Raw genomic sequence first — 17,802 nt, 5'->3', positions numbered from 1 at the left:
AAAATGAGTGTATATAGGGTTTTGGTTTCCAGGTTTGATCAATTCCAGTTTTACATTGTAGCTAGATCTAATTTTGAGTTGTAGGTTGTGAAAATGACATGGCGGTGATGTTGGTGGTGGTGGTATACGATAGTGGTGAAAATGATAAAAGTGGTGGTGGTATATAGTGGAAAATGATCAAGAGTGAGGCCATTTATTTGTATAATAATAATAATAATAATCATAAAGCATTGGCATTTTTGTCATTTAATAAGTATTTAAGAGGAGGACATTGGTGGTAACTGAAGTAGGGACCAAAACTGATAGATTACCAATCAAGAGGATAATGATGACAAATTTTCAAAATTATGACCAAACCGGAAGAAAATATATACAACATAGACCAAAACGGTAACTTACACTTAATCAAATTATATACTAAATTATATGTTAATTTATCATCAACAAATGAGACTAAAACTAGAGGCCTAAAATCGCCAGCCATCTTCACTTGTAACTTGTAAATGAGCCCTGTACTGCATCTTCTAAAAGGAGCGAACCAGTATAAAACCGCTTTACCTTATCCTATCCTACCTCCGCCATCTCCTAAATCCTAATTTCATTTCCTCATCGGCAAATCTCTCCCACCAAATACCAATCCCACATACACCTCGTACTATTGCATTTACTCAACCTACTTCACTCTCTTCTTAATTATTATCTCAAGTATCGCTTTCCTCCATCTGAAATCTCAGTTCCATATTCTCATTCTATTCATTGAATTTTGGTTTCTCGATTGCTGAAAGTTGCTTAGATTGAATTATACTGATTTTAGGGATGTGGGTGATGGATTTTATGAATGTTTAACGAATTTAATCCGAATTCTGCTCGTTGTGTGAACTTGATTTGGTTATTAACATGGCTCCGAAAGCTGCCAAAGGAAAACCTCATAAGGCTAAGGGCGAGAAGAAGAAGAAGGAAGAGAAAGGTACGATGGGTAGTCTCTTTTTCTTTGTGTGTGAAGCTTTTTTAGTGTTTGTTTCTTGAAATTTATGTTAGGATAAGTTTGAAAATGAAATGCATTCAAAGAATTTTTTTCAGAAGTAAATGACGTTAGTTCATGAAGGAAAGAACAATGGCTGATGATTGTTGTTTGATAGCCATAGATTGGAATTAGAGTGTAGTTTTCTGAAAAATTACCATCGATCATGAATCTCATAATTATAGCATTTTAATGTGGCTAAAAAGCATACATATGCATTTCAATTTTCAAATTAGTGCAACGAATATGATCTTTCTCAATTAGATGATATTAATCTAATAACATCCACTATATATTGAACTTGTGTAGTTAATTAATTGTCATATAACCATTTCATTTTTCATATAACTTAATTATTTCTTTTTTCTACAATTCATTTTTCATATAACTTTATTATTTCTTTTTTCTACAATGCACTAAACTTTACAAAAGTTTAATGTAACATTTTTTTCAAAAAAAATCATTCATTTGTTAATCATTAAATATTAAAAGAAAAATCTTTTTACTCATTCAATAGTTATCAGACAATTGAAATTTGTATTCATTGAACGTTGATATAACATGTTAGAGTTTAATTAATTGAATGTATGCATTTAACCATCTTTTAACCACTGCATTATATTATGCATTGATGCTTTAAGTAACCACAAGTCCACGATGTCGTGGTATATATTATAATTAATTTAATCGATAGATAAAATAAATGACATTCTAGGTAATACATTTTTCATATAATCCTAGAGGCGCGTTTTAATTTTCTATATGAATTTTTATACTTATTGCATATATTGGCTATTTGGTTATAATATTCTTTTCTCAATATATATATATATATATATATATATATATATATATATATATATATATATATATATATATATATATATATATATATATATATATATATATATATATATATAATTTTAGAATATGTCTAGATATGAGTGTTCTAGAATCCATAAAAAATACATCATATTCAAGCATAACTATCATTTTTACTGTGCTTGGACATTGTGATTTACATTCTGTGGTGCCAGTTGACGAACTTGCCCATGGTGAAACATACTTTTTTTTTAATTTAAATAATGTGCATCATGAAAATGTTAGTTTAAATAGTGTGTTAGCCGCCATAAAACATGCCTACATTATATTTACGTGAACTAAAGATTACCATACAAGGTAAAAGACGCATGGTTAATATTGCCTTTATTATTATGCATTTAGGTTATGTGATTTTTATATAATTCTTGATAATTAACATTCTTGCACATCTAATAATCTCATGTGCAAGCAAAAGTTTATTTCGTTAAATCTTGTTAAACTGTATTCTTAACAACATTTAACAAAACATTGTTAATGTTTCACGATTAATTTTTTATATGGATTTTAAAACGGATTGACTTGAGCCCTTATCATTTTTTTTTTTTGATGTGTATACTATTTTCTAATATTTGTATATTTATTTCCATTTGAATAGTATTACCAACGGTTATAGAAATAGGTATAGAGACGCCGGAAGAATCCCAAGTGACGCTAAAGGTAAACATTATAGTGAAATTATCTGGTGTGGATGGGTGTAGGAAATGTTTTGTTGGGTTGACGTTATTTTTCTCATCTCTTCGATTGACAACAGGGAATATCTACGGACAAGATCTTAGATGTTAGGAAGCTTTTAGCTATCCACGTGGAGGCATGCCACTTGACCAGTTACTCCTTGTCACATGAGGTACCATAAATTAGCACTTAATTTTCGCCCCCAATTACACATCCTTTTTGACATATAATTAGGTTTTCTTACTTAATATTTTCATAAATTAAGTTTTTTTTTTTTGTTTTGTTTTTTTTTTTTTTAATTTTTTGAGCGGCGCATAAATTAAGTAATGTTTGATCTAAAGCATCTTTAATTAGGGGATCAATTTTGACTAAATTAAAACTAAATCAAAAGGTTCGGCCTTTTATTTTAGAAAAAAACTAAGCTTGCTGGTTATTTTTAAGTTGAGATTAAGTTTTGGTTTTTTCAGCCTACGATTAGTTTTTTGTTTTTATGGTTGGACTTTTGGTTTTTATTTTTGTTTTTTGGGTTTATTTATTAATCATGTTTTGGGCGGAATACACACATTGTGTATAATATCTTCACTCTCAATAGTTACATACAAGTCTCTAGAACATAGAAAAGCAGGATGTACATGACGTGTACGTGTCGGATGAACCAAATCCTCGTTGAATTTTATTTTTCCATTAGAAGGGGCTCGCACATGTTCTTCAGTACCCCCTGTAAATACTCCGCCGGTATGAAAAGTTCTTAATGTTAATTGAGTGTCCGGTTCTCCAATAGAATGACCTGCAATAATACCTACGACTTCTCCCAATTCGACCAGGTCGCCATGAGTTGGACTTCGGCCATAACATAATTGACAAATCCAAGATGTACTCCTACAAGTAAAGGGGGTTCGAATAGAGATTGGTTATAAAGCTTAACAAAAATAACAAGAGAAAATGACACTTCTAAACCATTTTTCTTAATTATATTCTGTAAAATAGTCAAATATTAAGTTTTTCTCAAGACTAGCCATCGAAACCACATAACAGTCAAACACACTTTCAGTATCATCGAGAGCCATCTGTAGAATTATCGAGCATCTTCGGTTTCATATTTGCTACTAGTTGTGAGACCCATATATTACATGAATTAATTTTTAAAAAAAGTTAAATATAAAAGTCAAAATATTTAAGAATTTTGAATTTATAAGAAAAAAAATAATGAATTATTATAATTAAAATGTTTTTTTTATCTTTTAAATTTAAACAAATAATTTAAATAAATAAACAGAAAAACTAATGAGTTTTAATTTGAGAATTTTAAAATTAAAAAGTAAGTTCATTAATAAAATTGATATTCATTTATTATTATATTTGTTGCAATTATTATATTAAAATACTATATTGAATTTAATAAAATAGAAAAACGCATAAAATGACATGTGGAAAAAATTAATTCAAAATAACCACAAAATGACATTTGACAAATTGGATGAGAGTGTGACATGTGACAAAAAAAACCTTTATTTATTAGAATATATATAAAAAAATCCGGTTTCATTTCGTCCAAACACCAAAGCGCAGACGGCATAAGCCATCTGCATTTTCGTCTCATTTCACTTGCTATTTCAATATATATATTTTTTGTAATATTATATTTAGACTACGAATTCATACAAAATACTACTACATGATTATAGGATACCATATATGGACGAAACCGCACATAACAAAAGATGAACTAAATCACAGATGACATGACCACTCGCGAAGGTACAAGTCATTAATGTACATTTTGCGCATGGTCATACTATTTGCGGTTTCGTTTTTTTTTTTGAAATCCGGATAAAGAATTATATAAAATACTACTACATTTCAACCTACATGATAAAAACAAACAAGAAAGTTATATACAAGATTACTTACAGCATTATTAATTGGAACCTCGGTCTTCTGTCATCATAGAGAATTTTAGTAAAATTTTAATGTTAAATGAGGTCAAATTCTTTAGGATTTAAATATAATGAGCTAATGTGCCATGACACTGTAAAAATGCCACGATTCCACGACCCATTCAACAAAACCGCAATCATATTTGCCTGATTTGCCGTTTGGATGACTGATTTTGGAAAAAAAAAACATGCCCTTGACTATAATAATCTACCAAGATAAATACAAGAACGTGTAAACAAATATATTTATTATTTACCTTTCAATAAAGATCATGTCAATTATTTTAGTTGTTAATATACTCGATCAATTAAGCTTATATATATCGTTATTTTGGATTATTCATGGCTAGTTTTCCCCCTCATTTTTTATACATATAATAACCAAATCGAATTAGGAAAAGAATTAGTTTTTCTAAAAACAAAAAACAAAAAGTCAAGCTTTTAGTTTTTCAAAACAGTTCAATTTTTAAGTTATGTTTATTCGTTTATTGGTTTAATTTTTATTTTTTCGTAGACATATAAGAGCGTCCTTAATATTAACCGCTCCGGTTATTGGTTCAATTTTTATTTTTTCATACACCCCTGTCTATAAGAGCATCCTTAATATTAAGTGCCCCAATTTTTACTTTTTCGTACACCCCTGTCTATAAGAGCATCCTTAATATTAACCGCTCTTTAAACTTTTTTATTGGTTCAATTTTTATTTTTTCGTACACTCTTGTCTATAAAAGCATCCTTAATATTAACCACTCTAATTTTTTTTTCGTACACCCTTGTCTATAAGAGCATTCTTAATATTAACCACTCTTGAAACTTTTTTATTTTGCTATATCAAATTTTCATTAACATTAAATAATAAAATTCTATTATCAAAATGGTAATCTTAGAACATCCACCATTTAAGTTTTTTCTGAGAGATTTTCACCTAAAAAAGTTCATTAAAAAACCATTAGATGACTCTTTTTCTTTCCATTCAAAGCAATTTTTTCCTTCATAAAACTTGTTAATTAAAAAGATATTGTCATAGTTTTTCCAATGATTTTGGTGGTTCCCATATATCGTGACAACTCATTTATTTTTTCATGTCGAGTTTGTGTCAGGTAGCGAGTTAGATTTTAGACATTGTAAATATATTATTTCATATTTGGTCGAAAACATTAGACACATTGAAAGAGTAAGAGTTTGGAAAACAAAATTGAAAAACCAGAAATGATAGGAATGGGGGTAGAGTGACGAAATTCATAGTAAGTTTAGATGATAAAGTAAAAAAAATTAGGACTAATATTAAAAAAGCCCTAGATTTATAACGCCTAATTTAAAAAAAACCCCTAATATATATTTTTATTGCTATGACCATAACTTTCTCGCAGAATTATCATTCTAGCCCACTTAACGAGTTTCATGGTTAACTTGGTTAACTTTTTTGCAAAATCAATCATAAAAGGTTCAAATTTGGTCCCTAAGGTTTGCAAAAAATTACACCACATGGTTTTTTAACTTTATTTTTTGTTTTTTGTATACTTTATTTATTTTCGGTTATTTTTATAAATATATATACATATTTTATTTTCTTTTTTTTATATACGTACTTTATTTATTTTCATTTGTTTTCATTTATTTTTCAACAGTTTGATTTTTGATTTTATTATTTATTTTATATTTATTTATTTATTTATTTATTTTTACCTTTTTACCTTTTGTTTCTATTTTTTAGTGAATATATAGAGTATATTAGAATTTTTTTTTTATTTTTTTTTTCATATTTATTTTTGTATTATATTTTTTTTTTCATCTTTTATTTATTTTAATTTTTTTCTTATTTGTTTTACAATTATTTGTTTTTATTTTTTTATTTTTTAACTTTTTATTGACATTTTTCAAAAAATATAAAATGTGTTAATATATTAGAATATATTATAATTTTGATAATTTATAGTTTTTATAATTTTTTTATTTTTATTCAAGTAAATAAAATAGCTACGTTTATATTTGTGATTTCGGTCCAACTTATTTTCTTTTTATTTTTTTCTTTAGTGCTATTATATTTATGTTACGAAAATATAAAAATTAAAAAAACATTAGCTTGTTTATTGAGAATTAGTGTTTCAATGTGTTATATAACTTGCAAATTAAATCACATTTTTATATGTGATATAAATAGTTTAAATTCAAGATAATATTTTTCAATTTGATAATAGACTAAAAGAAAAAACAAAAAAAATAATAATAGTCGATCTCCATAAAAAAACTTGTTATAGTAATTTATATTAAATTCAAGTTCGTTTACTTGAATCAAAATAAATAAAAATATTAGAAAAACCATAAATAACTAAAATAGAAAACAAAAGGTAAAAAGGTAAAAAAAAAAGTCAAATTGTAGAAAAATAAAGTTAAAAAATGAAAATAAATATAGTATATAAAAAAAGAAAATAAAAAATGTATATATATTTATAAAAAAAACCGAAAATAAATAAAGTATACAAAAAACAAAAAATAAAGTTAAAAAACCATGTGGTGTAATTTTTTTGCAAACATCAGAGACCAAATTTGAACATTTTAGGATTGATTTTGTAAAAAAGTTAACCATGAAACTCATTAAGTGGACTAGAGTGATAATTCTATGAGAAAGTTTTGGCCAGAACAATAATAATAAAATATTATGGCTTTTTCCAATTACACGTTAAAATTTTAGGCTTTTATAATATTAGTCCAAGATTAAGAGTTAAGTATGCGGATGTTCAAGCCATCGGGGGGATTGAGTGGCCGAGTGACCATGTAGAGTATAAGAGAGAAACGGAAATTGAAAATGAAATATTGACCTATGTGATTAAGTTATTTCCACGTTACAAATCAATTCAACCCAAACTTTTTTCTTGTATATATGACTTTGTTCAGATGTGACCAATTTATCTAAAGAATAAAAAATATTGCATATAAATAAACGAGACATTTTCGATTTGCAATTTTCAACTACGACCTTACACGTTTAATTTCTTGTATCATTATCATATTTAAGACTATTTATTTTATATTGAATTTAATGTGGAACAAAAACAATAATAAAGGCTTACAAATGATCCTTTATAAAAGACGATACTAAATTTGGTAGGTATGACCAAATTTGAAAAACTAAAATCAATAATAAACTCTATTAAAAAACCTCTTAAATAAGAGAAAGAATTTTAGAAAATAACCAAAACAAATATTTTGTCATTAACACAAAATAAAATAAAAAAAAAGGAAATTATGCGAAATTAGGGAAAACTAGGATTTGGGGCCTAAAAAGTGAAATTTGATGGTCGACATTGACGCATCAAAATTTGTGTCTGATTTAACAATTTTGTCATTTCTACCCATTTCAAACCAAAGCCAACCACATTGACGCTACCTCCTGCTATATGTACTTCCGATTTTGATTGTATTCTATAATCATTTAAAAAAGATAACCACAAATTTGATTATGATGGTTTGCAAAAAAACTAAGGATATGGTCAAAATAAAGGTTTGGTAGTTTTATTTTATGATACCATTTAAGAGTTTCATTTCATACTTATAAAAGTTTTCGTCGTTTCCAGATTGTGAATAAAAAGTGTTTTAGAATTCCATTTTTTTCTTTTTATTATATAGAGTTGAATTTATTATAGTTATAAACAACAAAATTTATAACAATTAAATATGATATTAATAATATATTTTAAAATTTTATATGTTAGACTAACAATTTAATCACATCTGTGAACTTTTTTTTAACAAAACCTTTGTAAAAATTGATATAGTTAATGTTTTGTTTGATAGCTAACTGAAAAACTAATTTTTTCCTAGATAAACTAATTTGATAGCTGATAAAGTAATAATATTTTGTTAAACCAGCCAATAGCTATATGACAAATGTAAAATGGTATAAAAACCATTTTGATATATAATTACAAGCTAATGTATAAATCTATATTTGTAAAACTAATGGAAAAAATCTTATGAGCTTTTATCGATAAGCTATCTCAAATAGTTTTTAATCAAACTAATTTGATAAATTATTTTAATGGACAACAATATGCTCGGGGTTTTGAACTTACGCCTAGTTATAAATCAATTATAATATGCATTTTAAAAATATTGTCATTTTATATTTGATGATTTAATCTTTAGCATGTATATTTATTTGTCTTTAATTAACAAGAGCTTTAAATGCTTCAAATATTGAAAAATAGAGTTGTTTTGCATGGGTCCACATTACATTCTTTTTATATAGTTTCATTTATTTCGGTACCCGAGAATCCCGAGTACCGAAATGGATAGAAACTCAAATCAAATTGAATTTATTTATGTTATCAATAATTTTTGGTATTAAAATAAAACTGATACTGATAATATCGAATCTTGAATTTCGTGATTTTAAAGTATGGAATACTATCCATATTAACATAAACGATGTCGATTCGGGCTGGAAATTTCAAAAGTGTTACTCAACCTTATGTAGTATGATTGAGCACACATTATATCATATTACATAATATATGGAACCTCACAAAATGCTTTGTTCTTAAAATGATAATTTGTTTGCTCTTACATATTCGGTGGTCTTAAATGCTTGTTAGATTTAAATTAATCCTAATTACAATTTGAAGTAACTTTAAAGTAATATCATTATTTTTTTTTATCAAAATATTATCTTAACAAGGTGAAAAAAAATACAAAATTTTTATTATTGTTGTATTTTTCATATAAATAAAGTTCTGATTTTTTAACAGGTGCGTGGACCCAGGCTAAAAGATACCGTTGAAACAGCCTCTCTAAAACCATGTCACTTAACGGTCGTTGAAGGTAAACACTTAACTCAAATTACTTTGGGCTTAATTGTCAACTCTTTTAAACTTGAAGGGGTTAAAATGGAAATACCATCAAAAATACTTTGCAGAGGATTACACCGAAGAACTCGCCATCGCACACATCAGACGATTGCTGGATATCGTCGCCTGCACCACCGCTTTCGGTGGTTCGTCTACTCCGAAGAATGCCGCCTCCACCTCCAGTCGAGCGACAACTAACCGACCAGATTCCAGTGATGGAGAGATTAGTCAGGATAAGAAGTCGAGTAGTGGGGCTAAATCGCCGGAGACGGAAGTTTCCATCAGTTCCGATCAGTCTGACAAGGGTGACCGTGACCCCATGGCGGAGATTTACCCGCCGCCGAGGCTTGGGCAGTTCTATGACTTTTTCTCGTTCTCTCATCTCACACCGCCCATCCAATGTACGCCCTATTTTCATTCCAGCTAAATAGTAAATGTTTTTCTCTTCCCCTTTCTGCAAAATTATCTATATTTTCTCCTATTTCTCTTCTATTATGTAATCAAAGCTAATTTCTAGTTACTTTCTTCTTTAACATTCGTTGGTCTCTGTTTACCCGCTCCATTTCTTCCATAAAAAGATATGCATTGGTTTGATTTTGATTGTTGACGCTTTATATTGATTTGATCAGTCTATTAACGTCTAATGAATGCATTTTCACGTTAAAATTAATTCTTTATGTCATTAATGTACCAAAAGAGATGAACACATCTGAAGGTTTAAGAAAAGAATGGAAAAGTCATATAATTTCTGGAACGAATGTTAATGTTTATATAGTCACTTTATTTCCTAAATTTGCATAAACTCAAACATGACACTACATAATGAACTGAAACTGGTAAGTAACTTATTTGGCTCAGAACTCAAACTGTATATCTTTCCTTTATGATGGATGAACTATTCTTGATCTTATGTTATGAAAGTCAAAGAGTTTATATCTAACATACTTGTTTTGCAGACATTAGGAGATCTACTAGACCCTTCCTTGAAGATAAAACAAACGATGATTTCTTCCAAATTGATGTGAGCGTCTCGTTGTATACTTCCTCTTACTAAATATAGATACCAATGTTCTCTAGACATGTTAAAGCTCATAATGCTTATATGAACCACTAAACTGAGTTCCACTGATATCTACTTCCCTTTTCAGGTAAGAATTTCTAGTGGAAAACCAATGACAATTGTTGCTTCTAAGAAAGGGTTCTATCCAGCTGGAAAACATATTCTTTTGACTCATTCTTTAGTTGGTCTACTGCAGCAAATAAACCGAATCTTTAATGGTGTAAGTAATATCTTACTTGTTTGACATGTGTCACCATGATTCATTCATTGTTTGCATATTTCGGCTTCAATGGCTTAAATTAAGCTACTATAGAGAGGTGTATTAAGATCTAAGACTACAAAGCTCTCATTGTTATAATGTTGATTCAATGTCTTAAATTGCAGGCATACAAAGCTCTCATGAAAGCATTCATAGACCACAACAAAGTAAGTCAAATTTACACTTTTGGCACCAAAACTTTAAGCAACTTTCCATTGTGAAAATATCTTTATCTTGTATTCTTGTCTCAGTTTGGAAATCTCCCATATGGTTTTAGAGCAAACACATGGATTGTTCCTCCAATTGTTGCTGATAATCCCTCACTTTTTCCACCACTTCCTGTAGAAGATGAAAATTGGGGAGGGAATGGTGGTGGACAAGGGCGAGATGGTAAATATGACGATAAACATTGGGCAAAAGAGTTTTCAATTCTAGCAGCAATGCCTTGTAAAACTCAAGAAGAAAGACAAGTTAGAGATAGGAAAGCTTTTCTACTTCACTCCCTATTTGTCGACATTTCAGTGTTAAAAGCAGTTTCTGCCATTAAAAATCTTGCTGAAAGTAGCAGTTTTTCCTCAAAAAGTCACACAAAATCAATTTTACATGAGGAAAAAGTTGGAGATTTAGTTATTAGGGTTACAAAAGATCTCTCAGATGCAAACACAAAGTTGGATTCTAAAAGAAACTTGCTTAAAGGCATAACAGCAGATGAGAGCACTACAGTTCATGTTAGTGCATTTAACCCTTAAATTATATATTGTAGAAAGTGTTTTTTGCCATTTTTTTTTTCTGATTAATGATATTGTTATCATGATTCATGAAGGATACTTCTACTTTGGGCATAGTGGTTGTTAGACACTGTGGATATACAGCTGTTGTGAAAGTTGAAGCTGAAGTAAAATTTGATGTAAAATCGATTCCTCAAGACATTGAAATTGAGGATCAACCTGAAGGAGGTTCTAATGCTTTGAATGTCAATAGGTATGTCAAAAAATGCTTGTTTTAAAAAAAATGAAATTAGGTTTGATTTGATTTTTGGTTTTGCTAATTTCTTTTTTCATTATTTTTCAGTTTGAGAATGCTATTACACAAGTCATCTACACCAATACAAAGAGTTCAAGGTGCAGATGTTGAAGATTTGCACTCTGCAAAGCTTTTGGTGAAGAAAGTAATGGAAGAAAGCCTGAAGAAAATGCAGGAAGAAGAAGAAGAAGAAGATTCTAGAAACTTAAAATCTATCAGATGGGAGCTTGGAGCATGCTGGATGCAACATTTACAAAACCAAGCTTCTGGAAAATCAGACTCTAAAACTACTTCAGAAGCTAAAGTAGAACCAAAATCAGCTGTTAAGGGTTTAGGAAAGGGATTACTGAAGGAAATTAAGAAAAAATCTGATGATAAAAGCAACAAAATTGAACAGGAAATTACAACAAACAATAAATCAGATGATATTGAAGAGATGAAAAAGGTGGATGAAGAAAAGGAAATAATGTGGAGAAAACTGCTTCCTGAAGAAGCCTATTTGCGCCTTAAAGAATCAGATACTGGTCTCCACCTTAAGGTTGGTTTACTTTCTGTTTTTTAAAAATAATAATAATTCAAAAGGGTAAATTGGTAAAATGGAGAAACTACATTGTGCTTTTATGTATTTTAGCCTTTTGAAACATGGTAACTAGGAAAAATGGTTTTCTTTTTGACAATCAAAACAATATAATGGTTTTCTTTTTGATCAATAAAACAAAAATGTATAATGGTTTTATCATTTTGTTATTAAGGTTGAATTATTATGTATATTAAAACAAAAGAGCTTATGAATAGTATAGTTTTATTGTTTTAGACTTTGGCCACAAAAGTTTGTTATTTTAGACTTTGGCCATGAATGACCTTAAACTTTGGCTTCAAAACTTTCTTATTTCAGACTTTGGCCACAAAATTTCTTATGTTGGAAGATTTGGTCCCTATATTTTCGTATGTTCACACTTCCCACTCTGTTACTTTGTCGAATGCCACTTTCCACCCATGTACTTTGTAAAATGTTAGTTTTACCCCCTCAAATTTAAACATCGACATTTTCCATCCTTTTACCTTTTGTATATTGTCATTTTTGCAGGTTTGACATGTTTGGTCCCTACATAGAAAATAAATTACAAGAACGGTCCATGTAATTTACTGAATAGGTCCCTGTGCAGAATTATATTTACAGGATTGGTGCATCATATCCATATGTTTAAAAAAATTCATAAATGCCCCTTACTAATAACAAATTTACAAAAGTTACATTTGGACCCTACATAGAAAATAAATTGCAAAAACGGTCCCTGTAGTTTATAGAAAAGGTCAATGTTAATATTTTTTTTCACAAAAACGGTCCGTATGTTTTAAAAAATTACAAAAATGGTCCTTGCCTAATACAAAATTTACAGATTGTTCTTGCTTGATGGAAGTTAAAATCTCTTTATTGTTTTGGTCTAATTTGATAATTTCATTTATTTTTGTAGTCACCTGATGAGTTGATTGAAATGGCACATAAGTACTATGAAGATACTGCTCTCCCAAAGTTGGTTAGTTGATTTACATTATTGAATTTATGAGAAAAGTATCAATTATCAATTATCAATTATCAATTATCAATTGTCAATTATCATTCTCTTATTTTATTTTACCAAAAATTTTGTCATTTGATATTTCATTAGGTGGCTGATTTTGGTTCACTTGAACTTTCACCTGTTGATGGAAGAACTCTGACTGATTTTATGCACACAAGGGGTTTGCGAATGTGCTCCTTAGGGCGAGTGGTAATTTTTTATTTTATTATTATTATTATTATTTTTGTTGGTTAGAAATAAGTCAATAACAATGACATAAAATTATTTGTTTTAGGTTGAACTTGCAGACAAGCTTCCTCATGTTCAATCACTCTGTATCCATGAAATGGTTGTTCGAGCATACAAACATATCTTACAATCAGTTATTTCATCAGTTGACAATATTACAGATTTATCTGTGACAATAGCATCATGCTTAAATATATTGTTAGGCAATAACAATGACTTCAAATGGAAGTGGATTGAATGCTTTTTATCAAAGAGATTTTCATTTCAATGGAAAACCGAATCTCATACTGAAAATCTTCGTAAGTTTTCCCTTCTTCGAGGCCTTTCACACAAGGTAAGTTTAATAATCTCTCTTTTACAACATTTTTTTCTTCATGAAATATTAATTTTGTTACTTTATTTTCTTACTTTTGTCATTAGGTTGGTCTTGAGCTTGTTCCTAGAGACTATGATATGGATTCTGAATCTCCTTTCATGAAAACAGATATAATCAGCATGGTTCCTATATATAAGGTAAAATAAAACATATGACTTTTTTTTTTTTTACTGCTAACTATGGAGAATTTAACATGTGAAATATTTTGTTACAGCATGTTGCATGTTCATCTGCTGATGGACGTACACTTTTGGAGTCATCTAAAACATCTTTGGATAAAGGAAAACTGGAGGATGCTGTTAACTATGGAACTAAGGTAACATATTAAATTATTAATCTCTATTTTTTTTTATACTTATAGTAATTGTATTCTAATATTTTATGTTATTTGAACAAAATTTCATGTAGGCACTTGCAAAATTTGTATATGTCTGTGGTCCTTATCATCGAATGACTGCTGGAGCATATAGTCTTTTGGCTGTAGTGCTCTATCACACTGGAGACTTTAATCAGGTACATATATATATTTAAACTCATTTCTTTTTCCTTTTTTTTAAAAGATAGTTATATACAAATCTAATTAAGATTGATATTAACTATGTGAATGCTTTAGGCTACTATCTATCAGCAAAAAGCTTTGGATATTAATGAGAGGGAGCTTGGACTTGATCATCCAGATACAATGAAAAGTTATGGTGATTTAGCTGTTTTCTACTATAGACTCCAACACACAGAGCTAGCTCTAAAGTACATTTCTTTCTACTTTCATTTTTTTTTATTACAACATTATACATTGTGAATCTACCTAATTATAAGATTGATCATGTTTAACTAACTGTGTGTCTATTTTTTTTTATAAAGGTATGTGAATCGTGCATTGTATCTTTTACATATAACATGTGGACCTTCTCATCCGAATACTGCTGCTACTTATATCAATGTTGCAATGATGGAAGAAGGTTTAGGAAATGTCCATGTTGCCCTTAGATACCTTCATGAAGCTCTCAAGTGTAATCAAAGGCTTCTTGGAGCTGATCACATTCAAGTAATCTCTCTCTCTCTCTCTCTCTCTCTCTCATGTTTAACTAATGTCCATCTTTTTGTCAGACTGCTGCTAGCTATCATGCTATAGCAATTGCTCTCTCTTTAATGGAAGCATACTCCTTGAGTGTTCAGCATGAACAGACTACTCTGCAGATTCTTCAATCTAAACTTGGACTTGAAGATCTTCGTACTCAGGTACTTTATAACTTAAAACATACAATAAAAACACTAAATAAGTAAATAGACATTTTTTTTGTTTGTTTTTGTTTTACTTAGCATGTAAGATATTGTAGGATGCAGCTGCATGGCTTGAATACTTTGAATCCAAGGCTCTTGAACAACAAGAAGCTGCACGCCATGGTACCCCAAAACCTGATGCATCTATATCTAGCAAAGGCCATTTGAGGTGGAGAATAAATTACTGTTTTACCCTTCTGTCTAGAACTAATTCTAATGTCTAAATGAGTTTGTTCATTTGTTTTTGTAATTCTTGAATCAGTGTATCAGATTTACTCGATTATATAGCCCCAGATGCAGATATGAAAGCCCAAAAGAAACAAACTCGTGCAAAACTGGTAACTTTTTTCCCTCCATGTCTTACGAAGATAATCATATTATTTATTCATTTTTTTTTTACAATTTTCTAGCTGAAAGTAAAGCCAGAACAAAATGAGGAATCCATGGTCAATGAGGTTCCATTAACAGAAGAAGTATCATCACCAAAACCTCCTGTTCCACATAAAGAGATTAAATCTCAACAACAGGATACAAAACTTGATTTGATTGAAAAGGAACAACAAATGATTGATGCTATTATAGAAGTGGACAACTCAGATGAAGGATGGCAAGAAGCTATTTCTAAAGCAGCTCGTAAATCTTCAACTTCTAAAAAACCAAATCTTGCAAAACTAAACACAAAGTATCGATCAAAACCCGCTAATTTCACATCCCCGAGAACCACCACCGTTGAATCCGGTACTTCCGCCGGACCACCACCTACTGCCGCCAAGAAGTTCGTTAAAAGCGCAAGCTTCAGCCCAAAATCAACTCCTTTAAGTCCAGTTATCCAATCCATCAGTGTCAAAGAAGCCGGAAAACTCTTCTCGTATAAAGAAGTCGCCTTAGCTCCACCTGGCACCATCGTCAAGGCGGTAATGGTGGCGGAGAAGTCACCGGAGCAACCTTCTCCGGCCACCCAAACCGAAACCAAAAACACCGAAAAAGAAGTCATTCCAGCTTCCGAACAGGAACAGGAAAAGGAAAAGGAAAAAATGATTGATGAAAAGAAGGAAGAAACTGAAGTTATTCCGGAATCTAATTCCAATTCCGATTCCGGGAAACCAGGGAATGAAGGTTTGGAAGCTTTGGAATTGGAAAAAGATGGAAAAACACCGAATGATGGAAAAGAGATGACAAAGAAGCTATCTGCAGCTGCACCTCCATTTAATCCATCTTTAAAAGATCACGGAGGAATATTACCGCCACCTGTCATCATCCCCACTATGTTGACGGTCAACCCGACACATAGATTGCCACATCAGTCAGCAACCGCGCGGGTTCCATACGGTCCACGTCTTTCCCGGGTCCCACGGACTAAACCCGCATTCCATGACCCGCGAATCATGAACCCGCATGCAGCTGAGTTCATACCGAGTCAACCGTGGGTCCCGCATGGTTACCTGGTTTCACCCGAAGGCTACCCTATCGCGATAAACGGTTTCGGTTTCCCCGCAGGTTATCCTGTGTCCCCGGTTGACTCGGTGGAATCTCCATCTGTAATTACTCAGGGTGTTGAGGAAAATAACGAGTCGGTCCTGGTTGACTCGGTTGGCGAAACTCAATCTGAAATTGTTACTGAGTCACCAGAAACGGATGAAACGGTGTGAAGCTCATTATTTTTCCTGAGTGAAATAGTTTATGTAGCTCAGAGGCATTGGTTTGAGAAAAACTAATGCTATTAGTATTCTCATTGGGGCGGGGCATGTAAAAAGACGATTTTACCCCTTCACATGCACTCGCGGAGAACGTTGATGAAGAGAAGTTGTCTGAGTATTTGTTTTTTAGTCGATTGAGTGAAGTTGCATTTTCTCAATTGGTGAGTGGTGTAACTTTTATCTTTCAGGCATTTCTTTGACTTTCTTGTGAAGAAACTTAACTGGGTTAATTGATATATGGTTTATAGTTTATTGATTATGTTTTATCACCATTAAAGTGGACTTAAATATACTACTAAACTTTTATATATATATATATATATATATATATATATATATATATATATATATATATATATATATATATATATATATTATAATGTTTCGTTAGACCATTAAAGTGGATTTTAAACTTACGTGGTGTTCACCGTGGCTTGCTATATCGATTCTTCATAGGCCGTAGCTTCGAAAAAATGGCTAGTCAACTTAAATGAACAAAATCTGGCATATGTTATATGCCATGGTGCTTGGTGGATGCCACAAATTATAGCATATCATTTTAGGGTTTCAGATTCACTCATGATTTAATAAAATATAGAATAAAAGTTTTCTTGGTCTATTGAGTATAAGTAAAAGATAAGTGACCTAAATCACAAATTCAAAATTATTGGTAGACATTTCCTGGCACTATCCAGCTCCTTTGGTTGTGGAGGTTCGTCTGTAGTGACTCCTCCAGAGTATGTATGGGAGTATGAGGCATAACCTTATGTTTGCAGCGGGGGATGTAGTCACTCCTCCAGAGTATGAGGCATAGCCTTATGTTTGCAGCGGAGGATTAATCGGTGCACGAAAGTTGGCCTTATGTTTCAGAATTATTGGTAGACATTTCCTGGCATTATCCTAGACATTTCCTGGCACTATCCAGCCCCTTTGGTT

General features: G+C 30.6%; 1 protein-coding gene across 2 annotated transcripts; it reads left to right on the top strand.

Moving 5' to 3' along the window:
• Positions 1 to 484: 484 nt before the first annotated feature.
• Positions 485 to 17,125, top strand: LOC145116449 (protein REDUCED CHLOROPLAST COVERAGE 2-like). Of its 2 annotated transcripts, XM_079052793.1 has the most exons (23): positions 485 to 967; positions 2,499 to 2,560; positions 2,655 to 2,747; positions 9,261 to 9,333; positions 9,428 to 9,760; positions 10,316 to 10,380; positions 10,508 to 10,639; positions 10,804 to 10,845; positions 10,930 to 11,406; positions 11,502 to 11,659; positions 11,750 to 12,239; positions 13,177 to 13,239; positions 13,372 to 13,473; positions 13,559 to 13,846; positions 13,933 to 14,025; positions 14,103 to 14,204; positions 14,297 to 14,401; positions 14,502 to 14,635; positions 14,750 to 14,933; positions 14,996 to 15,127; positions 15,226 to 15,338; positions 15,432 to 15,507; positions 15,580 to 17,125. In XM_079052793.1, the coding sequence occupies exons 1-23, from the start codon at positions 898 to 900 to the stop codon at positions 16,816 to 16,818; spliced, it is 4,626 nt and encodes a 1,541-aa protein (XP_078908919.1). In that variant the 5' UTR covers positions 485 to 897; the 3' UTR covers positions 16,819 to 17,125. The 2 variants fall into 2 exon arrangements, with proteins under 2 accessions (XP_078908919.1, XP_078908920.1); XM_079052794.1 differs by lacking the exons at positions 2,499 to 2,560; positions 2,655 to 2,747.
• Positions 17,126 to 17,802: the final 677 nt, after the last annotated feature.

This window comes from Lactuca virosa, chromosome 5, assembly GCF_052849685.1.
Source record: "Lactuca virosa cultivar CGN04683 chromosome 5, Lactuca_virosa_CGN04683_v6, whole genome shotgun sequence".
NCBI classification, from domain to species: Eukaryota; Viridiplantae; Streptophyta; class Magnoliopsida; order Asterales; family Asteraceae; genus Lactuca; species Lactuca virosa.
This window is presented reverse-complemented; position numbering and strand designations above follow the sequence as displayed.